The sequence below is a fragment of the Oncorhynchus mykiss genome, unplaced genomic scaffold (genome assembly GCF_013265735.2).
Source record: "Oncorhynchus mykiss isolate Arlee unplaced genomic scaffold, USDA_OmykA_1.1 un_scaffold_144, whole genome shotgun sequence".
Lineage (NCBI taxonomy): Eukaryota > Metazoa > Chordata > Actinopteri > Salmoniformes > Salmonidae > Oncorhynchus > Oncorhynchus mykiss.
The window spans coordinates 1,078,296-1,098,853 of record NW_023493665.1 but is presented as its reverse complement, the minus strand read 5'-3'; the positions used below and the strand labels follow the sequence as shown (position 1 = coordinate 1,098,853).

Below are 20,558 nucleotides of genomic sequence, written 5' to 3'. Positions count from 1 at the left end.
TGACTGAGATGAGAATATGAGGAGTGTAATGACTGAGATGAGAATATGAGGAGTGTGTTGACTGAGATGAGAATATGAGGAGTGTGTTGACTGAGATGAGAATATGAGGAGTGTATTGACTGAGATGAGAATATGAAGAGTGTGTTGACTGAGATGAGAATATGAGGAGTGTGTTGACTGAGATGAGAATATGAGGAGTGTGTTGACTGAGATGAGAATATGAGGAGTGTGTTGACTGAGATGAGAATATGAGGAGTGTAATGACTGAGATGAGAATATGAGGAGTGTAATGACTGAGATGAGAATATGAGGAGTGTGTTGACTGAGATGAGAATATGAGGAGTGTGTTGACTGAGATGAGAATATGAGGAGTGTAATGACTGAGATGAGAATATGAGGAGTGTGTTGACTGAGATGAGAATATGAGGAGTGTGTTGACTGAGATGAGAATATGAGGAGTGTGTTGACTGAGATGAGAATATGAGGAGTGTAATGACTGAGATGAGAATATGAGGAGTGTAATGACTGAGATGAGAATATGAGGAGTGTGTTGACTGAGATGAGAATATGAGGAGTGTGTTGACTGAGATGAGAATATGAGGAGTGTGTTGACTGAGATGAGAATATGAGGAGTGTATTGACTGAGATGAGAATATGAGGAGTGTAATGACTGAGATGAGAATATGAGGAGTGTATTGACTGAGATGAGAATATGAGGAGTGTATTGACTGAGATGAGAATATGAGGAGTGTAATGACAGATGAGAATATGAGGAGTGTGTTGACTGAGATGAGAATATGAGGAGTGTAATGACAGATGAGAATATGAGGAGTGTATATTGACTGAGATGAGAATATGAGGAGTGTATTGACTGAGATGAGAATATGAGGAGTGTGTTGACTGAGATGAGAATATGAGGAGTGTAATGACAGATGAGAATATGAGGAGTGTATATTGACTGAGATGAGAATATGAGGAGTGTATTAACTGAGATGAGAATATGAGGAGTGTGTTGACTGAGATGAGAATATGAGGAGTGTGTTGACTGAGATGAGAATATGAGGAGTGTGTTGACTGAGATGAGAATATGAGGAGTGTATTGACTGAGATGAGAATATGAGGAGTGTGTTGACTGAGATGAGAATATGAGGAGTGTAATGACTGAGATGAGAATATGAGGAGTGTGTTGACTGAGATGAGAATATGAGGAGTGTAATGACTGAGATGAGAATATGAGGAGTGTGTTGACTGAGATGAGAATATGAGGAGTGTGTTGACTGAGATGAGAATATGAGGAGTGTAATGACTGAGATGAGAATATGAGGAGTGTAATGACTGAGATGAGAATATGAGGAGTGTGTTGACTGAGATGAGAATATGAGGAGTGTAATGACTGAGATGAGAATATGAGGAGTGTAATGACTGAGATGAGAATATGAGGAGTGTGTTGACTGAGATGAGAATATGAGGAGTGTAATGACTGAGATGAGAATATGAGGAGTGTGTTGACTGAGATGAGAATTTGAGGAGTGTGTTGACTGAGATGAGAATATGAGGAGTGTGTTGACTGAGATGAGAATATGAGGAGTGTATTGACTGAGATGAGAATATGAGGAGTGTGTTGACTGAGATGAGAATATGAGGAGTGTATTGACTGAGATGAGAATATGAGGAGTGTATTGACTGAGATGAGAATATGAGGAGTGTGTTGACTGAGATGAGAATATGAGGAGTGTAATGACTGAGATAAGAATATGAGGAGTGTGTTGACTGAGATGAGAATATGAGGAGTGTAATGACTGAAATAAGAATATGAGGAGTGTATTGACTGAGATGAGAATATGAGGAGTGTAATGACAGATGAGAATATGAGGAGTGTAATGACTGAGATGAGAATATGAGGAGTGTGTTGACTGAGATGAGAATATGAGGAGTGTAATGACTGAGATGAGAATATGAGGAGTGTGTTGACTGAGATGAGAATATGAGGAGTGTAATGACTGAGATGAGAATATGAGGAGTGTGTTGACTGAGATGAGAATATGAGGAGTGTAATGACTGAGATGAGAATATGAGGAGTGTAATGACTGAGATAAGAATATGAGGAGTGTATTGACTGAGATGAGAATATGAGGAGTGTGTTGACTGAGATGAGAATATGAGGAGTGTAATGACTGAGATAAGAATATGAGGAGTGTATTGACTGAGATGAGAATATGAGGAGTGTAATGACTGAGATAAGAATATGAGGAGTGTATTGACTGAGATGAGAATATGAGGAGTGTATTGACTGAGATGAGAATATGAGGAGTGTAATGACTGAGATGAGAATATGAGGAGTGTATTGACTGAGATGAGAATATGAGGAGTGTATTGACTGAGATGAGAATATGAGGAGTGTAATGACTGAGATGTTTATTTTGGGTGAGACGTTAGTTCCATTATTTGGTTGACGGTGCATTTAGTGCAACATAGTTCTCTGTGAGGCCGTCCGTATGGGGATGATCGAGGCTAGAGGGGTGGGGAAGGGGTCAGGGTGTCATTACAGTGGGTTGCCTGTGACAGGCTGTGAGCAGCAAAACATATGGTGTTACCAAACAGGGTAACAGGGAGGAGTGAAGAAAGGCAGGGGTGAAGTTAGGGAGGAGAGATAAAACTCAAGTGTTGGCCGCTGTGTTTACAAAGTGTGGGAGAGACTGAGCCTGAAGAGACGCTGTGTTTACAAAGTGTGGGAGAGACTGAGCCTGAAGAGAGGGCTGACTGTACCATTAGAAGCTAAGGTATCAACGCAACATCAGCTACGACACTATATATCAGTGCAGAGGAAGTAACATTGTAATTTATCAGTGCAGATGGATCCTTTATGCACACCTCACCAAGAGGAGGAGAAGACTGTGATCATGAAAGAAGAGAAGGAAACGGAAGACGAGAAGAAAGATGAGGAGGACGAGAACGATGATGATGAGGAGGAAGATGAAGCGGAGGAAGATAATAGCGAGACAACAGTGATAGACAGTGAGGAGGAATCAGATGACAAAGCCAAGGAGACTGAACCCCAGCAGCAGAAGGAGCAGGCCTGGGCCCCCACTACCTACTCCAAGTTTGGTAAAGAGGTGTTTTGCTACGTAGGAGAGGAGATCAGCATCTTTGAGGCCTTGGACTCTTACGGTGCTGTCATCTGGCCAGCGGTGAGTCAGTCTACTATTTAACATGACGTTCATAGATAACAATGATAGCAGTGAGTTAGTCTACTATTTAACATGACATTCATAGATAACAATGATAGCAGTGAGTTAGTCTACTATTGAACATGACATTCATAGATAACAATGATAGCAGTGAGTTAGTCTACTATTTAACATGACATTCATAGATAACAATGATAGCAGTGAGTCAGTCTACTATTTAACATGACGTTCATAGATAACAATGATAGCAGTGAGTTAGTCTACTATTGAACATGACATTCATAGATAACAATGATAGCAGTGAGTTAGTCCACTATTTAAAATGACGTTCATAGACAACGATGATAGCAGTGAGTTGAAGGTATTGAAACCAACAATTCTAAAAATCAACCTACAATAGAGCATGCTGGGAAGTATGATAAGGATGGATGTGGTATTAAGTTACTCACTTCGAGAATTTAACAAAGTAGCTCAAATGATTGGTTAAATATTTCACAGTGTGGATGGAGGATGATGATTGGTTAAATATTTCACAGTGTGGATGGAGGATGATGATTGGTTAAATATTTCACAGTGTGGATGGAGGACGGTGATTGGTTAATTTTTTCACAGTGTGGATGGAAGGACGATGATTAATGAAGTTCTAACAACTATAATGATGGTTTCTATAGTAACAATGGTTGAAGTTCTAACAACTGTAATGATGGTTTCTATAGTAACTCTGGTTGCCTGCAGGCGTTGGCTCTGTGTCACTACCTAGAGACCAACGTTGAGCAGTTGAACCTGGTGGACAAGGCAGTGCTGGAGCTCGGAGCAGGTCCTGGCCTAGTGTCTATTGTAGCCACACTCCTAGGTGAGTCTGGGCATTACATTTACTCATATTGTACATCTGAGAAGATCGGAGAGGTGTAAGAAATATGGCAACATCTCTACCTAGCCTATCAAGGTGGCTAGCAAGGTGGAGGAGGTCCTACCAAGGTGGCTAGCAAGGTGGAGGAGGTCCTATCAAGGTGGAGGAGGTCCTATCAAGGCGGAGGAGGTCCTATCAAGGCGGAGGAGGTCCTATCAAGGCGGAGGAGGTCCTATCAACGTGGAGGAGGTCCTATCAAGGTGGAGGAGGTCCTATCAAAGTGGAGGAGGTCCTATTAAGGTGGCAAGCAAGGCAGAGGAGGTCCTACCAAGGTGGAGGAGGTCCTATCACGGCGGAGGAGGTCCTATCAAGGTGGAGGAGGTCCTATCAAGGTGGAGGAGGTCCTATCAAGGCGGAGGAGGTCCTATCAAGGTGGAGGAGGTCCTATCAAGGTGGAGGAGGTCCTAACAAGGTGGAGGAGATCCTATCAAGTTGCAGGAGGTCCTATCAAGGTGGAGGAGGTCCTATCAAGGTGGCAAGCAAGGTGGCAAGCAAGGTGGAGGAGGTCCTATCAAGGTGGAGGAGGTTTATAAAGGTGGAGGAGGTCCTATCAAGGTGGAGGAGGTTTATAAAGGTGGAGGAGGTCCTATCAAGGTGGAGGAGGTCTATCAAGGTGGAGGAGGTCCTATCAAGGTGGAGGAGGTCTATCAAGGTGGAGGAGGTCCTAGCAAGGTGGATAGCAAGGTGGAGGAGGTCTATCAAGGTGGAGGAGGTCCTATCAAGGTGGAGGAGGTCCTATCAAGGTGGAGGAGGTCCTAGCAAGGTGGAGGAGGTCCTATCAAGGTGGAGGAGGTCCTAGCTAGGTGGAGGAAGTCCCGGCATTCTATACCACTTACACCTATCCAATCTTTTCAGATCTGCATGAAGTGTCCACGGCGACTAGACAACTAGAGGCTTGGGGTTGATTTGGTACTGGCCACCTGTGTGTCTGTTAGTTGAATAACAGAGTGCTTCCTGTCCCCAGGTGCCTGGATCACAGCTACAGACCTGCCAGAGATCATAGGTAACCTGAGAGCCAACCTGCTCCGTAACACAAGAGGGCGCTGTAGGTACACTCCCCAAGCTGCAGCTCTGTCCTGGGGTCCTGACGTGGAACGCACCTACCCCAGATCTGTCTATCGCTATGACTACGTGCTGGCGGCTGACGTGGTGTATCACCATGACTACCTGGAAGAGCTGCTGTTCACCATGAGATACTTCTGCCATCCAGGTTGATTGATTGATTGTTATATTGACTGATTGATTGTTTGATTGATTGATTGACTGATTTGTTGGTTGATTGATTGACTGATTGGTTGATGTATTAATTGATTGGTTGATTTGTTGAATGGTTGATTGGTTGATTAATTAATTGATTGGTTTATTGATTGATTATTTGATTGGTTGATGTATTCATTGATTGGTTGATTGGTTAAATTATTGATTGGTTGATTTGTTAAATTATTGATTAGTTGATTGGTTGGTTGGATGGATAGTTGATTGATTGATTGATTGACTGATTGGTTGATTCATTGATTGGTTGATTGACTGATTGGTTGATTGATTGGTTGATTAGTTGATTGGTTGATTAGTTGATTGGTTTATTGATTAGTTGATTGGTTAATTGGTTGATTTGTTAAATTATTGATTAGTTGATTGGTTGGTTGGATGGATAGTTGATTGATTGATTGATTGACTGATTGGTTGATTAATTGATTGGTTGATTGACTGAATGGTTGATTGATTGGTTGATTAGTTGATTGGTTGATTAGTTGATTAGTTGATTGGTTTATTGATTAGTTGATTGGTTAATTGGTTGATTGGTTAAATTATTGATTGGTTTATTGATTGATTGGTTGATTTGTTAAATTATTGATTCGTTGATTGGTTAATTGGTTAATTGGTTGGTTGATTGGTTGATTTGTTGGATGAACAGTTGATTCATTGATAGATTCATTGAACAGTTTAAAGTACAACAAATCCCAGAAAGTAAGACATGAAAGCCTTAAACAACTCATTTTATTTCCCTTAGGAACCACTCTGATCTGGGCCAACAAGGTCCGCTTTCCCACAGACCTGGTATTCACTGAGGACTTCAAGAACACCTTCAACACCACCCTCCTGGCTGAGATGGGAGAGGTTAAGATCTTCAAGGCCACATGTAGAGAGACAGAGGACCACCTTCAACACCACCCTGCTGGCTGAGATGGGAGAGGTTAAGATCTTCAAGGCCACATGCAGAGAGACAGAGGATCACCTTCAACACCACCCTGCTGGTTGAGATGGGAGAGGTTTATGCCCATGTGTAAAAGGTAGGGATTAGGGAAGACAAAGGACTAGTTAACATCCTGCAGACTATGCTAAATGTAACCAAGACGTCCTGTCCCTTCTTCCTCTGAGAAATGCTTGAAGACAGAAGGCGGATATCTTGGCTAATGATAATGGATGTGGATGGACTACGGATGATGTCAGTTGTTGATGTTTGATGTTCTACTCAATACTTACCTGCTATATCTAGTACTTTATTGTTACTTTCTAGTACTTTCTAGTACTTAGTTGTTACATGTAGTTTGTATTGATAATATTATAAAAGTATGTACTTTGCTGTCTTGTTCCATTCTGTATTCAAATATAATTTGTTTTGGATATATAAAGTTTCTAGTAAAAGTCTACACGTTGACGTTTTGCTGCCTTAAACATATCAAAACATTTATTACATTGAATGTCTTTCCTACCAATCTACACAACCAACAGCACATCTTCAAAAGTAAAATAACAATTATAGAAAATGTTCCAAATTAAATAAAAAATGTCTTCATTCATTCATTATGATGTCATTACCGGTCATTATGATGTCATTCCCTGTCATTATGATGTCATTACTGGTCATTATGATGTCATTACCGGTCATTATGATGTCATTACCTACATTTTTGGTCTATTTAGAACATACTAGAAAAATAGCATTCCTCATTGAGAACTGCTAGAGTGATCAAGCGATCTAACCAATGTGTCTCTCCTTGGAGAAGTAAATTATCCCCATCTCCTCCACTAGGTGGCGCCTTCACCAATTCAACGGCCGTATAAAGTAAGGTACTTAGTTCATGATTATGGCTGTTGAAATGCCTGGCAACAGGTGATTTTCCAGCATGATTATGGCTGTTGAAATGCCTGGCAACAGGTGATTTTCCATCATGATTCTGGCTGTTGAAATGCCTGGCAACAGGTGATTTTCCATCATGATTATGGCTGTTGAAATGCCTGGCAACAGGTGATTTTCCATCATGATTCTGGCTGTTGAAATGCCTGGCAACAGGTGATTTTTTCATCATGATTATGGCTGTTGAAATGCCTGGCAACAGGTGATTTTTTCATCATGATTATGGCTGTTGAAATGCCTGGCAACAGGTGATTTTCCATCATGGTTGTAATTGGAGCTCCTATGCTCACATATCTTTGTCTTAAGTTGGCGTTTGGTCTCACAGTACCCACATAGTACAAGACTACAGGAACACTTCAATACACAATTTAATATTTACAGTGTTAAATAGAACTCATATAACATGTTTCATGTTGTCACTTTAATAAGGTTGGTAGCAACATGTGGACATATGTTGCAGCTCCAGTCAACTACAAAACCCACAATGCTTTGCTATCTCTCTGGGCTAGCAAACGTACCTTTCACACAATAATACCACGGGTGATGTCAGCACGTGAAGCAGCTAGCTTGCTGTCAAATCTCCTAAACAAACGGAACGATCAATTTAAGGAGTCTACAACCTCACCGGTGTTCAAGATGCATATCGTCTGCTTTGCAGTGTGTGTGGGCTCTGACGTTGCTACGGCGACGTCTGCTTTGCAGTGTGTGTGTGGGCTCTGACGTTGCTACGGCGACGTCTGCTTTGCAGTGTGTGTGTGGGCTCTGACGTTGCTACGGCGACGTCTGCTTTGCAGTGTGTGTGTGGGCTCTGACGTTGCTACGGCGACGTCTGCTTTGCAGTGTGTGTGTGGGCTCTGACGTTGCTACGGCGACGTCTGCTTTGCAGTGTGTGTGGGCTCTGACGTTGCTACGGCGACGTCTGCTTTGCAGTGTGTGTGGGCTCTGACGTTGCTACGGCGACGTCTGCTTTGCAGTGTGTGTGGGCTCTGACGTTGCTACGGCGACGTCTGCTTTGCAGTGTGTGTGGGCTCTGACGTTGCTACGGCGACGTCTGCTTTGCAGTGTGTGTGGGCTCTGACGTTGCTACGGCGACGTCTGCTTTGCAGTGTGTGTGGGCTCTGACGTTGCTACGGCGACGTCTGCTTTGCAGTGTGTGTGGGCTCTGACGTTGCTACGGCGACGTCTGCTTTGCAGTGTGTGTGGGCTCTGACGTTGCTACGGCGACGTCTGCTTTGCAGTGTGTGTGTGGGCTCTGACGTTGCTACGGCGACGTCTGCTTTGCAGTGTGTGTGGGCTACGGCGACGGCCCCTTTTTGACCTTAAACACAGGTCAGAGTGGGGAGAAGAGAAAGTGGCACTGCGATGATGAAACAGTTGGAGGGAAAAACTAAGTTGAATAATTTGGTGTGAGAGAACATCTAAGTGAAATTACACACCTTGTCATGACGATATAGACCGATGGATGGGTCCTAAACCAGTATGTCATACTATCTATTGGCTGATTTGGTGGTCTGGGCGTCGTTGTTTTAACAGTTCGTTTTCTCCAGCGAAGAGAACCTTATCGTGAAGATGCGGCACAACATAAACGATTTCCTGTTTTCACAGACGGACCACTTCGAAGGTACAATCATGACGACGATTGTTATTAGACCCACTCATAGAACATAGACTCACCAAATTAATAGGAGTTTCATTCTGGAGTGGGACTATCCCTTTAAGGTCAAGGGAGGCTCAGCTAGCTCCACCCACTTCAGGCAGCTTCCAGAAGGTGTCCGTCAGGGGTTTGGCCCCGCCCTCGTCTGCCCTTTCGACCTCCCCCGAGAAAGATCCATTTAAGACATAACTCATCCTGAGACATCTTTAAGACATACCTCATCCTCTCTGTCATCCCTCGTCCTATTTCAGTCTCACTAAGTGGTGAGATGGGATTCCCGTAGACTTCCTCTTGGCTGGGGGGGGATACCCCTCAATCTCCCATTCCATAAAGCTATGCTTCCCACTGAGCTACATTAGTCATTGACCTCACCGTAATGTAGACCGTGGTATTTTGGTGATCCAAACGAACCCGGGAACCAGAGAACTCCCTGTTTTTAATTAGGCCTCATTTATAAGTGTCCCTACAAGGAGACTAAATCAGACTGTTACTAAAAACCCCTTGCAAAACATTAAGAACACCTGCTACAGATATACCAGAGTCAAGACAACACAGGTCACCACTCAGGTCAGATATTACAGCCACATACACTGAGTGAACAAAACATTAGGAACACCTGCTCTTTCCATGACAGACACTGACCAGTTTAGGTGAAGACAGGAGACAGGTTATAGAAGACATCAGGAGACAGGTTATAGAAGACATCAGGAGACAGGTTATAGAAGACATCAGGAGACAGGTTAAAGAAGACATCAGGAGACAGGTTAAAGAAGACATCAGGAGACAGGTTATAGAAGACATCAGGAGACAGGTTATAGAAGACATCAGGAGACAGGTTATAGAAGACATCAGGAGACAGGTTATAGAAGACATCAGGAGACAGGTTATAGAAGACATCAGGAGACAGGTTAAAGAAGACATCAGGAGACAGGTTAAAGAAGACATCAGGAGACAGGTTAAAGAAGACATCAGGAGACAGGTTATAGAAGACATCAGGAGACAGGTTATAGAAGACATCAGGAGACAGGTTATAGAAGACATCAGGAGACAGGTTATAGAAGACATCAGGAGACAGGTTATAGAAGACATCAGGAGACAGGTTATAGAAGACATCAGGAGACAGGTTAAAGAAGACATCAGGAGACAGGTTAAAGAAGACATCAGGAGACAGGTTATAGAAGACATCAGGAGACAGGTTATAGAAGACATCAGGAGACAGGTTAAAGAAGACATCAGGAGACAGGTTATAGAAGACATCAGGAGACAGGTTATAGAAGACATCAGGAGACAGGTTAAAGAAGACATCAGGAGACAGGTTATAGAAGACATCAGGAGACAGGTTAAAGAAGACATCAGGAGACAGGTTATAGAAGACATCAGGAGACAGGTTAAAGAAGACATCAGGAGACAGGTTAAAGAAGACATCAGGAGACAGGTTATAGAAGACATCAGGAGACAGGTTATAGAAGACATCAGGAGACAGGTTATAGAAGACATCAGGAGACAGGTTATAGAAGACATTATAAGCCTTGAGACAATTGAGACATGGATTGTATTTGTGTTGTTGTGTATGTGTTATTGTGTATGTGTTGTTGTGTGTGTTATTGTGTGTGTTATGGTGTATGTGTTGTTGTGTGTGTTATTGTGTGTGTTGTTGTGTATGTGTTATTGTGAATGTGTTGTTGTGAATGTGTTGTTGTGAATGTGTTGTTGTGTATGTGTTGTTGTGTGTGTGTTGTTGTGTATGTGTTGTTGTGAATGTGTTATTGTGTGTGTTATGGTAGTAGGTGCCAGGGACAGCGGTTTGTGTGTGTTGTTGTGTATGTGTTGTTGTGAATGTGTTATTGTGTGTGTTATGGTAGTAGGTGCCAGGGACAGCGGTTTGTGTGTGTTGTTGTGTATGTGTTGTTGTCAATGTGTTATTGTGTGTGTTATGGTAGTAGGTGCCAGGGACAGCGGTTTGTGTGTGTTGTTGTGTATGTGTTGTTGTGAATGTGTTATTGTGTGTGTTATGGTAGTAGGTGCCAGGGACAGCGGTTTGTGTGTGTTGTTGTGTATGTGTTGTTGTGAATGTGTTATTGTGTGTGTTATGGTAGTAGGTGCCAGGGACAGCGGTTTGTGTGTGTTGTTGTGTATGTGTTGTTGTCAATGTGTTATTGTGTGTGTTATGGTAGTAGGTGCCAGGGACAGCGGTTTGTGTGTGTTGTTGTGTATGTGTTGTTGTGAATGTGTTATTGTGTGTGTTATGGTAGTAGGTGCCAGGGACAGCGGTTTGTGTGTGTTGTTGTATATGTGTTGTTGTGAATGTGTTGTTGTGAATGTGTTATTGTGTGTGTTATGGTAGTAGGTGCCAGGGACAGCCGTTTGTGTGTGTTGTTGTGTATGTGTTGTTGTGAATGTGTTATTGTGTGTGTTATGGTAGTAGGTGCCAGGGACAGCGGTTTGTGTGTGTTGTTGTATATGTGTTGTTGTGAATGTGTTATTGTGTGTGTTATGGTAGTAGGTGCCAGGGACAGCGGTTTGTGTGTGTTGTTGTATATGTGTTGTTGTGAATGTGTTGTTGTGAATGTGTTATTGTGTGTGTTATGGTAGTAGGTGCCAGGGACAGCCGTTTGTGTGTGTTGTTGTATATGTGTTGTTGTCAATGTGTTATTGTGTGTGTTATGGTAGTAGGTGCCAGGGACAGCGGTTTGTGTGTGTTGTTGTGTATGTGTTGTTGTGAATGTGTTATTGTGTGTGTTATGGTAGTAGGTGCCAGGGACAGCGGTTTGTGTGTGTTGTTGTATATGTGTTGTTGTGAATGTGTTGTTGTGAATGTGTTATTGTGTGTGTTATGGTAGTAGGTGCCAGGGACAGCCGTTTGTGTGTGTTGTTGTATATGTGTTGTTGTCAATGTGTTATTGTGTGTGTTATGGTAATAGGTGCCAGGGACAGCGGTTTGTGTGTGTTGTTGTGTATGTGTTGTTGTGAATGTGTTATTGTGTGTGTTATGGTAGTAGGTGCCAGGGACAGCGGTTTGTGTGTGTTGTTGTGTATGTGTTGTTGTGAATGTGTTATTGTGTGTGTTATGGTAGTAGGTGCCAGGGACAGCGGTTTGTGTGTGTTGTTGTGTATGTGTTGTTGTGAATGTGTTATTGTGTGTGTTATGGTAGTAGGTGCCAGGGACAGCGGTTTGTGTGTGTTGTTGTGTATGTGTTGTTGTCAATGTGTTATTGTGTGTGTTATGGTAGTAGGTGCCAGGGACAGCGGTTTGTGTGTGTTGTTGTGTATGTGTTGTTGTGAATGTGTTATTGTGTGTGTTATGGTAATAGGTGCCAGGGACAGCGGTTTGTATGTGTTGTTGTGAATGTGTTATTGTGTGTGTTATGGTAGTAGGTGCCAGGGACAGCGGTTTGTGTGTGTTGTTGTGTATGTGTTGTTGTGAATGTGTTATTGTGTGTGTTATGGTAGTAGGTGCCAGGGACAGCGGTTTGTGTGTGTTGTTGTGTATGTGTTGTTGTCAATGTGTTATTGTGTGTGTTATGGTAGTAGGTGCCAGGGACAGCGGTTTGTGTGTGTTGTTGTGTATGTGTTGTTGTCAATGTGTTATTGTGTGTGTTATGGTAGTAGGTGCCAGGGACAGCGGTTTGTGTGTGTTGTTGTATATGTGTTGTTGTGAATGTGTTATTGTGTGTGTTATGGTAGTAGGTGCCAGGGACAGCGGTTTGTGTGTGTTGTTGTGTATGTGTTGTTGTGAATGTGTTATTGTGTGTGTTATGGTAGTAGGTGCCAGGGACAGCGGTTTGTGTGTGTTGTTGTGTATGTGTTGTTGTGAATGTGTTATTGTGTGTGTTATGGTAGTAGGTGCCAGGGACAGCGGTTTGTGTGTGTTGTTGTGAATGTGTTATTGTGTGTGTTATGGTAGTAGGTGCCAGGGACAGCGGTTTGTGTGTGTTGTTGTGTATGTGTTGTTGTGAATGTGTTATTGTGTGTGTTATGGTAGTAGGTGCCAGGGACAGCGGTTTGTGTTGTGTTGTTGTGTATGTGTTGTTGTGAATGTGTTATTGTGTGTGTTATGGTAGTAGGTGCCAGGGACAGCGGTTTGTGTGTGTTGTTGTATATGTGTTGTTGTGAATGTGTTATTGTGTGTGTTATGGTAGTAGGTGCCAGGGACAGCGGTTTGTGTGTGTTGTTGTGTATGTGTTGTTGTGAATGTGTTATTGTGTGTGTTATGGTAGTAGGTGCCAGGGACAGCGGTTTGTGTGTGTTGTTGTATATGTGTTGTTGTGAATGTGTTATTGTGTGTGTTATGGTAGTAGGTGCCAGGGACAGCGGTTTGTGTGTTGTTGTGTATGTGTTGTTGTGAATGTGTTATTGTGTGTGTTATGATAGTAGGTGCCAGGGACAGCGGTTTGTGTGTGTTGTTGTGTATGTGTTGTTGTGAATGTGTTATTGTGTGTGTTATGGTAGTAGGTGCCAGGGACAGCGGTTTGTGTGTGTTGTTGTGTATGTGTTGTTGTGAATGTGTTATTGTGTGTGTTATGGTAATAGGTGCCAGGGACAGCGGTTTGTGTGTGTTGTTGTATATGTGTTGTTGTGAATGTGTTATTGTGTGTGTTATGATAGTAGGTGCCAGGGACAGCGGTTTGTGTGTGTTGTTGTGTATGTGTTGTTGTGAATGTGTTATTGTGTGTGTTATGGTAGTAGGTGCCAGGGACAGCGGTTTGTGTGTGTTGTTGTGTATGTGTTGTTGTGAATGTGTTATTGTGTGTGTTATGGTAGTAGGTGCCAGGGACAGCCGTTTGTGTGTGTTGTTGTGTATGTGTTGTTGTGAATGTGTTATTGTGTGTGTTATGGTAGTAGGTGCCAGGGACAGCCGTTTGTGTGTGTTGTTGTGTATGTGTTGTTGTGAATGTGTTATTGTGTGTGTTATGGTAGTAGGTGCCAGGGACAGCGGTTTGTATGTGTTGTTGTGAATGTGTTATTGTGTGTGTTATGGTAGTAGGTGCCAGGGACAGCGGTTTGTGTGTGTTGTTGTGTATGTGTTGTTGTATATGTGTTGTTGTGAATGTGTTATTGTGTGTGTTATGGTAGTAGGTGCCAGGGACAGCCGTTTGTGTGTGTTGTTGTGTATGTGTTGTTGTGTGTGTTATGGTAGTAGGTGCCAGGGACAGCGGTTTGTATGTGTTGTTGTGAATGTGTTATTGTGTGTGTTATGGTAGTAGGTGCCAGGGACAGCGGTTTGTGTGTGTTGTTGTGTATGTGTTGTTGTGTATGTGTTGTTGTGAATGTGTTATTGTGTGTGTTAAGGTAGTAGGTGCCAGGGACAGCGGTTTGTGTGTGTTGTTGTGTATGTGTTGTTGTGAATGTGTTATTGTGTGTGTTATGGTAGTAGGTGCCAGGGACAGCGGTTTGTGTGTGTTGTTGTGTATGTGTTGTTGTGTATGTGTTGTTGTGAATGTGTTATTGTGTGTGTTATGTTAGTAGGTGCCAGGGACAGCCGTTTGTGTGTGTTGTTGTGTATGTGTTGTTGTGTATGTGTTATTGTGTGTGTTATGGTAGTAGGTGCCAGGGACAGCGGTTTGTGTGTGTTGTTGTATATGTGTTGTTGTGTATGTGTTGTTGTGTATGTGTTATTGTGTGTGTTATGGTAGTAGGTGCCAGGGACAGCCGTTTGTGTCAAGAACTGCAACGCTGCTGGGGTTTTCACGCTCAACAGTTTCCAATGTGTACCAATAATAGTCTCCCACCCAAAGGACATCCAGCCAACTGGACACAACTGTAGGAAGCCTTGCAGTCAACATTAGACCAGCATCCCTGTGGAACGCTTTCCACACCTTGTAGAGTCCATGGCCCCGATGAGGCTGTTCTGGGGGCAAAAGGAGGGTGGCAGGAACAACTCAATATTAGGAAGGTGTTCCTCCGGTTTTATACACTCAGAGTAAAGGTCGGAAATTATTGGCACCCTTTGAGATGAGCAAAAAAGACTGTATAAAATAAATTACAAATACTGAGCTATATCGAATGCACACACACAAAAAAAAGAAAGGGAAATTCTATTCACATTCTACGTTGCTCAGTTCATCTCGGTTTAAGGGACTGTATTGTGGCCTTCCATGGCTTCCTGCGCCACTGGGGTAACACACTGGGGTAAAACAATGGGGAAAACAATGGGGTAAAACAATGGGGTAAAACACTGGGGTAAAACAATGAGGTAAAACAATGAGGTAAAACAATGAGGTAAAACAATGAGGTAAAACAATGAGGTAAAACACTGAGGTAAAACAATGAGGTAAAACAATGAGGTAAAACACTGAGGTAAAACAATGAGGTAAAACAATGAGGTATAACAATGAGGTATAACAATGATGTAAAACAATGAGGTAAAACAATGAGGTAAAACAATGGGGTAAAACAATGAGGTAAAACAATGAGGTAAAACAATGGGGTAAAACAATGAGGTAAAACAATGGGGTAAAACAATGGGGTAAAACAATGGGGTAAAACAATGGGGTAAAACAATGAGGTAAAACAATGGGGTAAAACAATGGGGTAAAACAATGAGGTAAAACACTGGGGTAAAACAATGAGGTAAAACAATGGGGTAAAACAATGAGGTAAAACAATGAGGTAAAACAATGAGGTAAAACAATGAGGTAAAACACTGGGGTAAAACAATGAGGTAAAACAATGAGGTAAAACACTGGGGTAAAACAATGAGGTAAAACAATGAGGTAAAACACTGGGGTAAAACAATGAGGTAAAACAATGGGGTAAAACAATGAGGTAAAACAATGGGGTAAAACAATGAGGTAAAACAATGAGGTAAAACAATGGGGTAAAACAATGAGGTAAAACAATGGGGTAAAACAATGGGGTAAAACAATGGGGTAAAACAATGGGGTAAAACAATGAGGTAAAACAATGGGGTAAAACAATGGGGTAAAACAATGAGGTAAAACAATGGGGTAAAACAATGAGGTAAAACAATGGGGTAAAACAATGGGGTAAAACAATGAGGGAAAACAATGGGGTAAAACAATGAGGTGAAACAATGGGGTAAAACAATGAGGTAAAACAATGGGGTAAAACAATGGGGTAAAACAATGAGGTAAAACAATGAGGTAAAACAATGGGGTAAAACAATGGGGTAAAACAATGAGGTAAAACAATGAGGTATAACAATGAGGTAAAACAATGGGGTAAAACAATGGGGTAAAACAATGAGGTAAAACAATGGGGTAAAACAATGGGGTATAACAATGAGGTAAAACAATGGGGTAAAACAATGGGGTAAAACAATGGGGTAAAACAATGAGGTAAAACAATGAGGTATAACAATGAGGTAAAACAATGGGGTAAAACAATGGGGTAAAACAATGAGGTAAAACAATGGGGTAAAACAATGGGGTAAAACAATGAGGTAAAACACTGGGGTAAAACAATGAGGTAAAACAATGGGGTAAAACAATGAGGTAAAACAATGAGGTAAAACAATGAGGTAAAACAATGAGGTAAAACACTGGGGTAAAACAATGAGGTAAAACAATGAGGTAAAACACTGGGGTAAAACAATGAGGTAAAACAATGAGGTAAAACACTGGGGTAAAACAATGAGGTAAAACAATGGGGTAAAACAATGAGGTAAAACAATGGGGTAAAACAATGAGGTAAAACAATGGGGTAAAACAATGAGGTAAAACAATGAGGTAAAACAATGGGGTAAAACAATGAGGTAAAACAATGGGGTAAAACAATGGGGTAAAACAATGGGGTAAAACAATGAGGTAAAACAATGGGGTAAAACAATGGGGTAAAACAATGAGGTAAAACAATGGGGTAAAACAATGGGGTAAAACAATGAGGGAAAACAATGGGGTAAAACAATGAGGTAAAACAATGGGGTAAAACAATGAGGTAAAACAATGGGGTAAAACAATGGGGTAAAACAATGGGGTAAAACAATGAGGTAAAACAATGAGGTAAAACAATGGGGTAAAACAATGGGGTAAAACAATGAGGTAAAACAATGAGGTATAACAATGAGGTAAAACAATGGGGTAAAACAATGGGGTAAAACAATGAGGTAAAACAATGGGGTAAAACAATGGGGTATAACAATGAGGTAAAAAATTGGGGTAAAACAATGGGGTAAAACAATGGGGTAAAACAATGAGGTACAACAATGAGGTATAACAATGAGGTAAAACAATGGGGTAAAACAATGGGGTAAAACAATGAGGTAAAACAATGGGGTAAAACAATGGGGTATAACAATGAGGTAAAACAATGGGGTAAAACAATGAGGTAAAACAATGGGGTAAAACAATGAGGTAAAACAATGGGGTAAAACAATGAGGTAAAACAATGGGGTAAAACAATGAGGTAAAACAATGGGGTAAAACAATGAGGTAAAACAATGGGGTAAAACAATGGGGTAAAACAATGAGGTAAAACACTGGGGTAAAACAATGAGGTAAAACAATGGGGTAAAACACTGGGGTAAAACAATGGGGTAAAACAATGGGGTAAAACACTGGGGTAAAACAATGGGGTATAACAATGAGGTAAAACAATGGGGTAAAACAATGGGGTAAAACAATGGGGTATACACGTGTGTCAAATCCCTTCGTCACCATCAACATGGGAAAACACCAATAGCTCACAACCAAAAAGAGACACATTATGATGTCATCACCTGGTTGTTGACCGTAAAATCAAACAGGAAATGGGTACAAAAAAATTGCGAATAATTAAATATACCACTTAGGGAAACAATTAATATGTTTTAAACCCCTCAGAACAGTGGTAAACCTGCCTGGTATTGGTACAGTGGTAAACCTGCCTGGTATTGATACAGTGGTAAACCTGCCTGGTATTGGTACAGTGGTAAACCTGCCTGGTATTGGTACAGTGGTAAACCTGCCTGGTATTGATACAGTGGTAAACCTGCCTGGTATTGGTACAGTGGTAAACCTGCCTGGTATTGGTACAGTGGTAAACCTGCCTGGTATTGGTACAGTGGTAAACCTGCCTGGTATTGATACAGTGGTAAACCTGCCTGGTATTGGTACAGTGGTAAACCTGCCTGGTATTGGTACAGTGGTAAACCTGCCTGGTATTGATACAGTGGTAAACCTGCCTGGTATTGGTACAGTGGTAAACCTGCCTGGTATTGGTACAGTGGTAAACCTGCCTGGTATTGGTACAGTGGTAAACCTGCCTGGTATTGGTACAGTGGTAAACCTGCCTGGTATTGGTACAGTGGTAAACCTGCCTGGTATTGATACAGTGGTAAACCTGCCTGGTATTGGTACAGTGGTAAACCTGCCTGGTATTGATACAGTGGTAAACCTGCCTGGTATTGGTACAGTGGTAAACCTGCCTGGTATTGATACAGTGGTAAACCTGCCTGGTATTGGTACAGTGGTAAACCTGCCTGGTATTGGTACAGTGGTAAACCTGCCTGGTATTGGTACAGTGGTAAACCTGCCTGGTATTGATACAGTGGTAAACCTGCCTGGTATTGATACAGTGGTAAACCTGCCTGGTATTGGTACAGTGGTAAACCTGCCTGGTATTGGTACAGTGGTAAACCTGCCTGGTATTGGTACAGTGGTAAACCTGCCTGGTATTGGTACAGTGGTAAACCTGCCTGGTATTGGTACAGTGGTAAACCTGCCTGGTATTGGTACAGTGGTAAACCTGCCTGGTATTGGTACAGTGGTAAACCTGCCTGGTATTGGTACAGTGGTAAACCTGCCTGGTATTGGTACAGTGGTAAACCTGCCTGGTATTGGTACAGTGGTAAACCTGCCTGGTATTGGTACAGTGGTAAACCTGCCTGGTATTGGTACAGTGGTAAACCTGCCTGGTATTGGTACAGTGGTAAACCTGCCTGGTATTGGTACAGTGGTAAACCTGCCTGGTATTGGTACAGTGGTAAACCTGCCTGGTATTGGTACAGTGGTAAACCTGCCTGGTATTGGTACAGTGGTAAACCTGCCTGGTATTGATACAGTGGTAAACCTGCCTGGTATTGGTACAGTGGTAAACCTGCCTGGTATTGGTACAGTGGTAAACCTGCCTGGTATTGGTACAGTGGTAAACCTGCCTGGTATTGGTACAGTGGTAAACCTGCCTGGTATTGGTAGCATGTGTATCTTGTCCCCACAGTAAGGAAGATGGTTCTGGAAGGGCCATCTTCACCATGCCTCCAAATCAACAATTAAACAACTCCTCTGTGTCAAAAGGCTCTTCATTGAAAACAACCGACTACTGTAAAGATCCACACACACCATCGATGGGTTTGGCTTCGAAAGAATGATGCATATGCAGAGAATAACCCCATTACCTACTGTAGAATATGGTGGTGGATCTTTGATGTTTTGGGGGCTGTTCTGCTTCCGCTGGTCCTGGGGCTCCGGATGCTTCCGCTGGTCCTGGGGCTCCGGATGCTTCCGCTGGTCCTGGGGCTCCGGATGCTTCCGTTGGTCCTGGGGCTCTGGATGCTTCCGTTGGTCCTGGGGCTCCGGATGCTTCCGCTGGTCCTGGGGCTCCGGATGCTTCCGCTGGTCCTGGGGCTCCGGATGCTTCCGCTGGTCCTGGGGCTCCGGATGCTTCCGCTGGTCCTGGGGCTCCGGATGGTTCCGCTGGTCCTGGGGCTCCGGTTGCTTCCGCTGGTCCTGGGGCTCTGGATGCTTCCGCTGGTCCTGGGGCTCAGGATGCTTCCGTTGGTCCTGGGGCTCCGGATGTTTCCGCTGGTCCTGGGGCTCCGGATGTTTCCGCTGGTCCTGGGGCTCCGGATGCTTCCGTTGGTCCTGGGGCTCCGGATGCTTCCGTTGGTCCTGGGGCTCCGGATGCTTCCGCTGGTCCTGGGGCTCCGGTTGCTTCCGCTGGTCCTGGGGCTCCGGATGCTTCCGCTGGTCCTGGGGCTCCGGATGGTTCCGCTGGTCCTGGCGCTCCGGATGCTTCCGCTGGTCCTGGGGCTCCGGATGCTTCCGCTGGTCCTGGGGCTCCGGAAGCTTCCGCTGGTCCTGGGGCTCCGGATGCTTCCGCTGGTCCTGGGGCTCCGGATGCTTCCGCTGGTCCTGGGGCTCCGGATGCTTCCGCTGGTCCTGGGGCTCCGGATGCTTCCGCTGGTCCTGGGGCTCCGGATGCTTCCGCTGGTCCTGGGGCTCCGGATGCTTCCGCTGGTCCTGGGGCTTCGGATGCTTCCCCTGGTCCTGGGGCTCCGGATGCTTCCGCTGGTCCTGGGGCTCCGGATGCTTCCGCTGGTCCTGGGGCTCCGGATGCTTCCGCTGGTCCCGGGGCTCCGGATGCTTCCGCTGGTCCCGGGGCTCCGGATGCTTCCGCTGGTCCTGGGGCTCCGGATGCTTCCGCCGGTCCTGGGGCTCCGGATGCTTCCGCTGGTCCTGGGGTTCCGGAAGCTTCCGCTGGTCCTGGGGCTCCGGATGCTTCCACTGGTCCTTTTTTTTTTTACCCCCTTTTTCTCCCCAATTTCGTGGTGTCCAATTGTTAGAAGTTACTATCTCGTCTCATCGCTACAACTCCCGTATGGAGCAGCACCAGAATTAAAAACACATCTCACCTTTTTGTAGTTAATACATTCAACGTGATAACTTGGCCAATGGTATCCTTAACTGGCTTTGTAAAAGTGAATCCATTCTTCTGTAGCCAATAAAAACA

General features: G+C 43.6%; 1 protein-coding gene across 1 annotated transcript; it reads left to right on the top strand.

Annotated features, from left to right (window-relative positions):
- The first annotated feature begins 2,546 nt into the window (after positions 1-2,546).
- On the top strand, positions 2,547-6,749 carry LOC110515677 (protein-lysine methyltransferase METTL21C). The gene is made up of 4 exons (XM_036972357.1): positions 2,547-3,188; positions 3,924-4,041; positions 5,063-5,308; positions 6,110-6,749. The coding sequence occupies exons 1-4, from the start codon at positions 2,853-2,855 to the stop codon at positions 6,280-6,282; spliced, it is 873 nt and encodes a 290-aa protein (XP_036828252.1). The 5' UTR covers positions 2,547-2,852; the 3' UTR covers positions 6,283-6,749.
- The last annotated feature ends 13,809 nt before the right edge of the window (positions 6,750-20,558 follow it).

What these genes read in the sequence shown, in the direction of transcription:
- LOC110515677 (XM_036972357.1), top strand. Translation starts at nt 2,853, where the DNA reads ATGGATCCTTTATGCACACCTCACCAAGAGGAGGAGAAGACTGTGATC. An exon ending in GTGCTGTCATCTGGCCAGCG is followed by an intron (nt 3,189 to 3,923) that starts GTGAGTCAGTCT and finishes GGTTGCCTGCAG; the next exon opens with GCGTTGGCTCTGTGTCACTA. An exon ending in TATTGTAGCCACACTCCTAG is followed by an intron (nt 4,042 to 5,062) that starts GTGAGTCTGGGC and finishes TCCTGTCCCCAG; the next exon opens with GTGCCTGGATCACAGCTACA.